The sequence below is a fragment of the Mytilus galloprovincialis genome, chromosome 7, assembly GCF_965363235.1.
Source record: "Mytilus galloprovincialis chromosome 7, xbMytGall1.hap1.1, whole genome shotgun sequence".
NCBI lineage: Eukaryota > Metazoa > Mollusca > Bivalvia > Mytilida > Mytilidae > Mytilus > Mytilus galloprovincialis.
In genome coordinates, this window is record NC_134844.1 from 31,200,627 (window position 1) to 31,213,938 (window position 13,312).

Consider the following 13,312-nt stretch of genomic DNA (forward strand, 5'->3'; position numbering starts at 1 on the left):
GCAGTCAGTACTGCTGTCAGCTTGACTAATTTATTTTAATATTTCTTCTATGTATTTTCGTCTTTCTTATTTTTATCTGGGCTTTCCTAGTTAGTTCTTTTCATGTAGAAGCAACTCTTTTATCTTCAGATTTTTTACTTTTTTGTATGAATGAATCTGTTATATCTGCTGTCTTCAAGGGATACCTTTTTTATGAGCAGCATTAATTGTCGTTAGCTCATCTGGCTCAAAAAAAGAAAACCGTCAATATTGATAATGTTATTACTACCACTTGGTATAAACCTCTGTAAATAGTTAGCAAGTAATCGATGGTATCACTTGTCACGTAGCCAGAACGCCTTTACTTGCATCCGAGTATAGATATTGATTGCTTTTAATTTGCTGTTATCAAAATTAAAAAAAGAATCTATAAATTAAGATATTTTCTTCTGTGAAAAAAAGAGAAATTTTTGAAGAACCATCTGTTCTTTTTCTAATTCTGCTATGATAGGATCGTGGTAACTGCTGGTCAAAATTTGAAAAAAACAATACTATACGTACCACTATTAAAGGCTTGTTTTTACCATGAACAGAAATTAACTTGGTCAAAGTGTTTTTTTTTAGTGCCAGAAATAACAAAAAGTGTGTTTGAATAAAATTTCAAACTACTTTTTCATGAAACGTTGCTGGACTTTGAAAGAAAACAAAAACAATCATAGTGCAGTTTAAGAATAATACATTTTTTTTTACAAATTAAGATTAAAACAAAGCCAAAAATTGGCCAGAGAAAATTGCTAAGGAAGTAATGCAAAAATTAATGCATTTGTTAAATGTAACTCTATCATTTGTACAATTTTACTAGTATGCAGATTGAGTATCTCTTTGTCCATTCTTAAATAATTTTTGAAGTTCATTTTAAGTTCTTTTTTTATGTGGACAACAGGGCGTAAGCAAATTTTCATGAGTAATGGTTAGCTCATGCAAATGAAAACAATATGCTCTTCTTATACATATATATTAGAAAATGTTTGAATCAAATGTCTTATATTTACCCTTACTTTTAAAGGCATGTTGGAAACAATAGTGAAACAGTTGATCCTTATTCATCTGACATTAAAATGGTGGGTCTACATCTCAGAAGGAAAAGAGGATTTTATGAAGATTTTATGAAAACATTTAATTTTAAGCTTGAACCACCTGGTGTAAATTGGCAACGAATGTTAGGTTCATCATATGTTGGAGCATCCTTTGGAATGATAATTAAGAATAACTTTTATTTAAAAGTTGGTAGGTTTGTCAATTGTTGTATTGATTTTCTGCTATTTAACTTTGTGATCTATATTCTCTAAAATTTGGAACAAAGTCTAAACATGTTTTGCTATGTAAATACCTTTACAACGAAAGTTGTGGTTCATTTTTTTCTTCACTGATTCAACATTGCATTGCTTTAACTGGTAACTTATTCGTTATTTCTAAAATTTTAAAGAAGACATGTGTAAAATTATTCGTTTTGCATATATTTTATTGAAATCCCTTACAATCATAATACTCTGTTTTTTGTAAAATGTTCATCTTTGTTAAGATGATATCACTAATCATTTGAATTCTATACATGAATTGTTTTTGTTTCTATTGTAGCTCCCCTTGGCAGCTCCTTTGAAGTTGATGTTCATGACGAGGCATATGCAAAAGTACATCTTGGAATCATAAATAAAAACTTGAATTTCTTTATAGCGAAACTATGCTTTAGAGGAGAAACGTCTTACAATTTGGACTTATTTCAGGTATATTTTTTTTTACAGTAAATGTAGACTTTTGTTATGCATAAGCTGTTCATATGTTGGTTTCGGTTGCTCGTCCTATTATGTCAATAAAACAGAAATATATACTACTTGGAAGTTTAGCTAGCTAGTAATCCACGTTTCTCCCTCCCCCTCCATTTTCTAGGGAAAATGTCTATACTACAACAAGAGAATGACAATTACTTTCCTCTCGTGCCGGTGATTAATTATGTCTGGTATTTATGTTGTCAGTCTATATGGGGTTCTCCTTCTTATGCCCCACCTACGATAGTAGAGGGGCATTATGTTTTCTGGTCTGTACATCCGTTCGTCCGTCCGTCTGTGCCTCCGTTCGCCAGGATTCAGGTTAAAGTTTTTGGTCAAGGTAGTTTTTGATGAAGTTGAAGTCCAATTAACTTGAAACTAAGTACACATGTTCCCTATGATATGATCATTCTAATTTTAATGCCAAATTAGAATTTTAATCCCCATTTCACGGTCCACTGATCAATGGAAAGTGCGAGTGGGGCGTCCGTGTACTATGGACACATTCTTGTTTGAATTTATATTGGAATTAAGTGGTTTGTTTTTAGAATATATTATATGAGAATGCTTATTTCCGATGTTCAAAAAGCTAACCAAGATTATCAGTTATGAAATATGTATGTGACAAACATAACAGACAAAAGTATATGATTGCAGTGAAACTTCAAAGCAAAGACAAGACAATCCAAAACATAATTACCTACACCTTCTCGATCATCTACCTTACCCTTTATTCTTGACCAAGTAAAGTGACTGTTATTTTATTCTGTGTGCATACAATTCATGCATTGGATCCGGGCTACCAGCACATATCAAAAATGTTTTGCTGTTTATCTAATCTAGTCTTTTTGTATTTATTCTAATTATATATAACTTCATTAGAAAAAAATGTTGAAACATCGGAATATTTGTAGAAATTCGATATTCGTAGTTGTAGATTTATTATATGTGCTTATTTTGTTTAGCAAAAGAATGTCTTACACATATTTTTTTTTTTGTTCAATCTAAATTAACTGAAAAGGAATATTTGCAGTTCAATACTAAGCAAAGTAAATTATTACATGTGATTATTTTTTCCAGGAAAATGACATGAAAAATGTTGGTAAAAGGGCACGCGAGTTCGATGCCATTATATCTGACATTGTAGACCCATTAAGATCTTCAATTAGCCTCTTCAAGAAAATAATCCAGGGAACCCAATCAATCAAAAATGTATTCAGGAATTTTGTTGACGTATTTGAAGAACTTCCATTAAAGGTAAGACAATAATTTGTCAATCTACAAATGTGTATTCGCAAATGAAACACAGCCAGATTTGATTTAGGATAATTCAATTTAGAAATGACTACTGCTAAGATTGGGATTTACTCTACTTATCGAGGACTATTAAATGTCATTAATATGTAAATATAATTAGAATATTTAAAATATTTAAAATGCAAGAAAATATTTCGATAGACAAACTAGCTATAGTAGATGAATTGTGAAATATTTAAAAATTAAATGACGATCAAGATTATTTACAAAATAGATTGTTGAAGTTTGCAATGTCCGTTGGTCAATATTTGAAGATAAATAGGACAATGCGCTTTATCTTTCCTGTATTTTTTCCGTCTTTTTCATTATTAATACCATCAGGTGGAGCTGGTATTTTCCAAGTTGTTTCTTTCACATTAAATAATCCTTAATTTACTCCCTGTTGTAAACCTAAGAAAAAACTTATTTTACTTAACTTTTGTTTTTTGTTTTTATGGCCCCGCAACTAAGTTGTCGGTGCCATATAGTTTTACCCTAGTCCGAAATTCCGTCTTTCCGAAATTCCGAAATACCGTCATTTCGTCATTCCGTCATTTCGCAACAAACCATTATACAGAGATTTGTTACAGATCAAGTTTAAGTTTCGTTCTGCTCCGCTAATTTTTGCTGAAATTACGGGCTTTGGACTTTTATAAATTGCTGAAAATCACAGCTATACGGATTTTTTTTCTAAACGCCTTCAGATATTGGGCTGATTTTTGGTTTGTAAGTTAACCATGATGAGTTACAGATCAAGTTTAAGTTTTGTTCCTCTCCATTAATTTTTGCCAAAATTAAGGGTTTACAACTTTGATTATTGTTGAAAATCACAGTAATACAGACTTTTGTTTTCAGATATTGGTCTGAGTTTTTGTATGGGAGGTAACCATGATGATATACAGGTCAAGTTTAAGTTTTGTACTGCTTCGCTAATTTTGGTTGAAAAACGGGCTTTGGACTTTGATTAATTGTTGAAAATAACAGTTATACAGACCTTTTTTCTAAACATTTTCAGATATTTTTGGTATGTGAGTTACTCATGATGAGTTACAGATCAAGTTTAAGTTTTGTTCCTCTCCAATAATTTTTGCCAAAATTAAGGATTTACAACTTTGAAAATTGGTGAAAATCACAGTTAAACAGACTTTTTTCTTTTTTTCTATAGGCCTCCACATTTTGAGCTGAGTTTTGTTAACATTTATACAGACTTCTTTTCTGTAGGCCTCCATATTTGAGCTGATTTTTGTTAACAGTTAATTTATAATTATGAACAATGTGAGACTACCATCATGTTGTGCCCACATGTGTTATTGAACTTGCAAATTTTTCAACTTTTTGGGACGGGCCATTCGTGTCGCTTTGACACATCTAGTTTGTTTTTTGTTTTACAACACTTTTTATCATCTATTTTATGTATTCCATTTTTATCTAATTTGCCTTAAAATAATAACATACAATATGCTTTAGAAATTTCAGACGTTTTAATATTAAGGCATTGAAAAAAATGCCTGCCAACTTGTGCATAACACATTTTGTATATTAAATTCGAAAATCAAAATCAACAATAAACTTTTTCAATATTTCAGATAGAGAATTTTTTGTAATGTTTCCGATTTGAAATAAATACCATTACCTAAGTAACTCTGAAGGTTTAATGTTTAAGATTATTTTGGTGATTACCTTAAAATGTGTTCTTTTGATTAGTTTATATGGATCACTGTTGAAGGACATGTAACATAATTTCATGAACATTGAAATGATTTATGTGATATTTGTCAAATAGTTCATAAAGACATCTTTACTGATATACAGAGTAAGCATATCAATATAACAAGAAGTTTGAAATAATTGGTGGACAAAAAAAACAAGAAGACAAGTGTGTTAAATTAGAGGTTTACAAGTCGAGATTTAGAAATTGTTATAAATTAAGGAATGTATCTCCCTCATGCAAAGCTCAGATTCCTTTCACGGATTTGGCTATACTTTTTGGACGTTTTGGATTATAGCTCTTCATCTTTTATATAAGCTTTGGATTTCAAATATTTTGGCCACGAGCATCACTGAAGAGACATGTATTGTCGAAATGCGCATCTGGTGCAAGAATATTGGTACCGTTAATTTTATTACTACCACTGGGTCGATGCCTCTGCGGGTGGACTATTAGTACCCGAGGGTATCACCAGCCCAGTAGCCAGTACTTCGGTACTGGCATAAAAATACGGATTTTTTGTGTTATTAAAATATGCTGTTATAAAATATTAGAAATTGTTATAAATTAAGGAATGTATCTCCCTCATGCAAAGCTCTGATTCCTTTCACGGATTTGGCTATACGTTTTGGACTTTTTGGATTATAGCTCTTCATCTTTTATATAAACTTTGGATTTCAAATATTTTGGCCACGAGCATCACTGAAGAGACATGTATTGTCGAAATGCGCATCTGGTGCAAGAAAATTGGTACCGTTAATTTTATTAACAAGTAGACAGTTGACAAATGCCTGAAATGGATAGTATATTTTCATATTTGGTTAACAGGTTGACTGTCCCTTTGGTATCTTTCGTCCCTCTTTTACAGTCTACTAATCAACTATGTTTTAAATGTCGTTTTTTGAATTCATAGTTATGAAGGTCATACAAATTTTGTTTGATTTATATCATTTCTAGTTTTTTTTCTATTTTGTATCTATTTTGTATTTGTTTGCTTTTTCCTTTCTTTTTGTTTAAGTTAATCTAAATATTTATTTAATACTTATAGGGTAAATTCAGTAAAAAACTCTCCCATTGACTTTAATGCTAATATATGTCTTGAATTAAACTTATACCTGAGTTACCTTTAGAAACTGGAGTCTTTTATATATCATTTATGAAAGTACAAATGTAGCCCTATCTTTTGCAGCAACAAAAACATAGGGTCATGCGGCATTTTTGGGCATTCACATGGCCTTGTTTACAAACGCTGTAGATTCGCACTTAATTCCTTTACTGACCCCCATTATTTTTCAATCCTTTAGTTAAACTAAATTAGTACCTTCAACATTATTTTTTTCCTTTCTTTTACTCTAGCGTTGCTCCATCTATCAAGAATATCTTTTACAAACATTATCTACCAATGAGAAGAGCACAGGACCATTTTTTTTAATAGAAAGCTCTCCCTAAAGGGCGGTCACTGATGACGTATATTTATTTACTGAATTTACCCCTATATTGATTAGATATCGGTTAATGGTATTTGTTGTAGATGTTTGATGTTAATTTACCAAAGGCGGTTTGGAAACTGTACAATGTTCTTATCAACTACGCACTCCTTTAGGAAAGCTCTTGGTCCTTGTGTTTGCGTTGTGTCTTGCTTTCAGTTTTAATTCATTATATTAATATTTTATTTCTTGAAAACGATATGTCTATATGATATAGTTGTTCTCATCGATGTTGTTATTCGTCTTTAAAGTTTGCATATACAGGGGGGAACTATAGGGGTATTTAACCAAAAGATTACTCTGATAAAATCGATATTTATATATATATATATATGGTGGTCATTGAAATACACAGCAATGTAACGTCATAATCATCCTGTAACATCAGCATACATTTTCATTAAATTCAAAGTACTCGACATCACAAATCTGTAAAATTATCTACATTTTCCAAACCAAAACGATAATAGTATTTAGTACTAGTATATAACTACATATATTAATTGTCAACTGTTAACCAGTCAACTAGCAAAAATGTATATTTCACCAACAGGTAAAATATCATCATAACAAATGTCAATCTTACAACCTGTCAAATGAATTATGTTTATGCCATTTAATCCCATTTGTCTTGGCAGATAGCAAATTTAAGATCCAATGCTAGGAAGCTGGTTGATCAGATTGGATCTATAGATGAAAGTCAGCTTCCACCATTTATAAAACTGGTGAAGAATCTTGTCGACAAAGTACAAAATGTCCTCAACACAGTTAAAAGTGATATACTGGGATTTTTTAATGTAAGTAATACAGTGAAGTATATTGCCTTACCCAATTGTGACACATTAAATGTTTAGCTTCTTATTCTGTTGCTGTCAATTTGTCTATTTCAACTTCACAAACAAATTTGTGTGGACATAAAAAAAACTTATATTCACTTAATAAAACCTATAGAATTTTATAGCTGCTGTGATAAATCAAACTTAATGATAACTATGGAAAATAATTGCTAATTTACTCTTCAATCGATTTATTTATTGTTAACATACAAGTGCACTTGATTCTTGTTTTGTTTCCTTAAAACAAAATTGAAAAAAGTAATGATCGGTTGCAGACTCTTTATACTGCTTGTTCACTATACATAACAAAGCTTTTCTGTATGTCGCATGTAGTAATGCTGGACTCAACTGCTGATTTTTTTTTATTATTAAATATACTTTAAATTTCCTATTTATTTTCTCATGGAGTATCTGCAGATTTACAATTTCATATTAAATATTATCGCTACCCTACACTAGACATAACTATCTCGATTCGAACTTGCCATAGCCTGTTAATATATGTCTGATTAATTCCACAGAGTAGAAAAGGAGTTCCAGTAAGGGCCGATTTTGGCCTCAAGTTTCAGGTTCATCTGACGAAAGAATTTGGACAATGTTTAAACACTTTCATTATATTCAATTAGTTTAAGTCGAAGATTTTAACTTTTTTAGTCATTAAAAACGCTCCGATTCAGGCGTGAATATGAAAAATCTATCAAATATGCCAAAATGTCAATTTTGAGATATGTTTGACAGTTTTTGTCAAAAATGAAAGTGGCCGCAACCGTGTTCATTCTCAACCTTTATATATATTATGTATTATCAGCAAATACAGCTGACCTTTCAATATCAAGAATGAACACAAATGTGACCACTTTCATTTTAAACGGAAACCGTCTTAAATTTAACTAAACTGCTAAAGTTGTACAGATTTCAGTAACTAAGCATGACTTAATGATGTTAGTACCCAACATATGTGTATTGTATTGTCAAAAACAGCTCATATTTATGAAGTAGAAGCATTCAACTTTCCAATAAATAACTTAAGGTTTACAATTTAACAATTTAGTAAAACCGCTATATTTTGGGGCCAAAACGGGGTCTTACATGACAAACTCCTTTAATGTATTTACTATTTACATACATATCTAGCTTTTATTGTAAAAATAAATAATAGCATATCTATTAAAGAATGTCAAATTACTTTAAAGTCATACAATTGCAATAATGTGATAAATATTAATAGCAAATTATGTTCCTCTGCTTTTTACTGATTGTAATTAAGATAAAATGTCTTATTATATACTTAGTAGTAAATACAGATAAATTGTATGTGTAATACAATCAATGGCAATCGTGTTGTATCAGCCACCCGTCTTGATATCGATATCAGCACGGTTGCAAAAGCTTTATCACATCTTTAATCTGTATGATGTCACGTCATCGATTGCAGCCACTTTTGCAAAGGCTTTTATCAAAACCATAATCTGTATGACGTCATGTCAAACCTATAACCTGTATGACGTCATTTCAATCCTCATTATCTGTATGACGTCATTTCACATAAAAACATCTACTTGAGATATATAGAGAATATTATATGGCATTTTCAATTTCACACCTGTATCAACCCGATACACCAATATAATCACGAGAGCTCTGCTCGAGGGATTATATTAGTTGAGGGTTGATACGGTGTGTGATATTGAAAATGTCATATCATATACACTTTATTATATACTTTAAACAAATGCCATTTCCTTAATTTTGAAATATCAAAGTTTGCTACATCACCACCGTCAACATCGTCCATCTTTGAATAAGTAGGTTATGACGTAATTACGTGACGTCATACAGATTAAAGGTGTGATAAAGCTTTTGCAACCGTGCTGATATCGATATCATCACGGGTGGCTGATACAACAAGCTTGCCAATGAATGTATAACATATACCATTTATCTGTATTTACTACTAAGTATATAATAAATGTATATAATAAAGTGTATATGATATGGATTTTTCAATATCACACACCGTATCAACTCTCAACAAATATAATCCCTCGAGCAGAGCTCTTAGGATTATATTGGTGTCTCGGGTTGATACGGATGCGATATTGCAAAAGCCATTTGATATTCTCTATTTATATTTTCTTATATGTCACAACAGCTCATTTATTACAAGCACCTGTACATTCACCTCAGAAGCTATGTCCTACGACTTCATAAACATACAAATAAGGAATAGTAACGGATATTTTCACTTCAGTATTCGAATAGACTATTTTCATTTTACCGACTTTTGACTTTTCGACAGGTAATTTTCTCTCCGATTGGACAACCTGGTACTCGGTCATTCAAAGGCAGCATAAATCAGTAAAGTCAAGATTTAAATCGATACATTGTTTTAGGAATAAATTGTTTTATGTTTCATTTTACGACTAAATTATCTGAAAGTAATAAGCTTACCCCCCGAAGTGGACAGTTTTTTTTAATCTAACTTCTTTTTGTTGCTCGTACTTGACCGAGTACCAGAATGTTAAACCACAGAATATGTATCCTGCCGACAAAATATAGAATCCGGAGTCAAAAGTCGGTAATAAGAAAAAGGCCATTGAATAGATATCATTTGTCATGCACAATTTTATCTGAAGAGAATTGATACTTAAATAAGTTAAAAAAAATCAAAGTATCGTATGCAAATGAATAAGGATTCTATGTAGAGTTAATGAAGCATGAGAGATACAGTTCATATTATAGAGCTGTTGACAATGCTAATTTAAAATATTATTTTATCGCTGACAAAAAAGAGAAAATCAAGAAAAGCTCTTTTTAAATCACATTGCAGGAATTAAAGACTAAATTTTGCTTTTAAATCTTGTATTTGTTTCAAGCAAATAGACATATAACCTTATTAGAAGAAGATAGGAAATACACTTATTTATTTAATATTTATATAAGAAATTTCAAATACTCTGACTGTGGGGTACAGCATACTAGCAGATAAGAAGGTTTAATTACCTGGTGTGACACGGTGTGGCACTGTGCTGGGAAAGATGTCGTTATACAATGAACGGATTTACGCGGAAGTCGGAATGAGTACTCCCTAATGTCTTCGTAAATTTTGGGAGGGATATCGGAGTTTCTTGGTGTGACTCCATGAATAATTGCGGTGTATGGGGTTTGTAAACTGTACTGTGTCATTTTTGATATAAGTTGCCTTTATCATGAATATGTGCCATTTTAAGTATAGCTATAAAAACAGTATAAACAGTTTCTGAATGCCTAGAAAAATACCTTAATTAAGGAATGGTTTCCCCTACCCTGATTAATATATACGATTCCTTTAAATCGTGTTTTTGGTAAAATTTCAGTCTTGCGAATATTGGTTTAGTTTAGAAAACATACATCTTCATTAGCCGATCGAGTGGTAAAGTTGTATATTATTTTTATTATATATTTTTGGTACAGACTACTTATGTTTTTGTATGGGAACACATAATTGAATCCCTCCTTTTTATGTATAACACATGCGCCAATAAAATATTTTATTGATATACGACTTGCATGTGTTGGAATCCCCTTTTTAATGTGACCGGCAAACTTGAGAATTACTATAACACTCCATAATACCAGCCCCTACCATACTTGTTTAAGACGATAGTACCGATGGACGCAAAGTGAGACGAGACAGTTGACATTAGCTCACCATTAGCTCATCATCATTAGATTTTGCAAACGAAAGTTTCTACTTACTTACGATTTTTAGTTGTCTTGTCATTATATCTGTTTTTTTAACATTTTGATTTATTGATTTTCTGAGCAGTCAGGATTCTACTACGTCAAAACTATCTCCCCATTACGCCAGTACATTTTCACAATCGTAGAAATGGAAGCCATTGTAGGGATGACGCGCTACCAATTTTTATACGCCCGTCGTCTTTTAGACTGGACGTATTATGGTATACCGTTGTCCGTCCGTCCGTCCGTCCGTCCACACTTCGGACAATAACTTAAAAACACTTTCACCAATTTCCATGAAACTTAAGTGAATTGTTTATATCTATTGACGTAAGCTCCCTTTCGTTTTTTTTTAATTTCAGATTTTAAGTTTTGGATTTATGGGGCTTTATTCATAAAAAAGGGGGGATTTTCAACACTTCGGACAATAACTCAAAAAGGCTTTCACCAATGTCCATGAAACTTTGGTGAATTGTTTATATCTATTGATGTAAGCTCCCTTTAAATTTTTATAAATTTCAGATTTTAAGTTTTGGATTTATGGGGCTTTATTCATAAAAAAGATGGATTTTCAACACTTCGGACAATAACTCAAAAACGCTTCACCAATGTCCATGAAACTTTGGTGAATTGTTTATATCTATTGATGTAAGCTCCCTTTCAATTTTTACAAATTTCAGATTTTAAGTTTTGGATTTACGGGGCTTTATTCATAAAAAAAGGGGGATTTTCAACACTTCGGACAATAACTCAAAAATGCTTTCACCAATGTCCATGAAACTTTGGTGAATTGTTTATATCTATTGATGTAAGCTCCCTTTCAATTTTTATAAATTTCAGATTTTAAGTTTTGGATTTACGGTGCTTTATTCATAAAAAAGGGGGATTTTCAACACTTCGGACAATAACTCAAAAAGGCTTTCATCAATGTCCATGAACCTTTGGTGAATTGTTTATATCTATTGATGTAAGCTCCCTTTCAATTTTTATAAATTTCAGATTTTAAGTTTTGGATTTATGGGGCTTTATTCATAAAAAAGATGGATTTTCAACACTTCGGACAATAACTCAAAAACGCTTTCACCAATGTCCATGAAACTTTGGTGAATTGTTTATATCTATTGATGTAAGCTCCCTTTCAATTTTTATAAATTTCAGATTTTACATTTCTGTGTTATGAATTTTTATGCTTAAGAAAGAGGGGATTTTCCAATTTTGGGACAATAACTAACACTTTCACAAAATTTTATGCAACTTTGATAAATTATTTATATCTATTGACATAAGCTCCCTTTCCATTTTTATAAATTTTAGATTTTACGTTTTCTTAAGTAATGAATTTTTATACTTTAAAAAGGGGGATTTTATAAAACTTTGGTGAATATATTAATGTAACATCCCTTTTGATTTGTATATATATTTCTAGTTGATCATATAAAGTCATTTAAAGCATAAAAGACAAGTTAAAAGAGCAACGGGCGTATCATGCGCTAAAACGCAGCCCTTTATTCTCTTTGAAACCGAAAAATGTATCCACATTGCACCATTACGATCCTTATATGTCAGTTGTATTTTAAAAAAGAAATGTATCAACTAACTAATGAGCATCAGTTAATGATCTTGTCTGATCGGTTGTCAGGTGGAATTTTCGAAAATTCATAAACATTTTAAATATTTCGTGGAAGGGCTGACTAGATTTATAATTTTTCGAAGATATGCATTTTCATCATCCAACTTGAAAGACTGTCGATAAGTACTTTCAGTAAAAAATGGCTATTCGAACACACCTACTCTGTTTTTATGATTCATTAGATAGGTATTTCACTAGACCCATATATTTCATCTTTTAGTACTGTGATTTTTTTATGTTATAAAGTCAACCTGTAGCTTTGATATATAAAAATAATAGAATCTGAAGCGAGACGATGTATTAAATATTCTTGATTTGTACGATACCAAGACAAAATATTCAACTCAAACATGCCCTAACATAAAAAGGTGCACTCGATTTTCTCCTTTCGATACTATTGTTACTCATTTTTTGGAATTTTTTCATTATTAGTCACATAATGTAAGGGCAGACACGAAAATGACTGAACTGATAGATTGATATATTTTCCGTCCGTGGTATTTTTTTTTAAATCGGAGGTTATGCATTTTTTTCATCCGACTTGAAAGATGCCCATGTCGTCGACTTGATATCTAATTGTTCTGCTTAACTCTGTACTAGATAAATTGAAAACTTATGCAAATGGTGTTTGTAAAATAAAACACTTCGTAATTAAGAAGAAAATTGTAATTTTGTTTTTTTCTATTAACTTTTAATATTTTTGTCACTATAGTAAACATTTATCGCCTTCTCTAACAAAGAGCTTTGATCTTTTTCAGTCGGAAACCAGGTTGAAATAGAACAAAAGAATCGAAGCTCTTTATTAGAGAAGGCGATAAATGTTTACT

At 31.2% G+C, this 13,312-nt stretch overlaps 1 protein-coding gene across 1 annotated transcript in view; it reads left to right on the forward strand.

Annotated features, from left to right (window-relative positions):
* Positions 1-13,312, forward strand: part of LOC143084179 (uncharacterized) — an 87,883-nt gene that overhangs the window by 37,955 nt on the left and 36,616 nt on the right. The window contains exons 11-13 of the mRNA XM_076260589.1: positions 1,046-1,266; positions 1,618-1,763; positions 6,935-7,093. Coding sequence (XP_076116704.1) covers positions 1,046-1,266; positions 1,618-1,763; positions 6,935-7,093 — 526 coding nt within the window. The remainder of the gene's footprint in view (positions 1-1,045; positions 1,267-1,617; positions 1,764-6,934; positions 7,094-13,312) is intronic.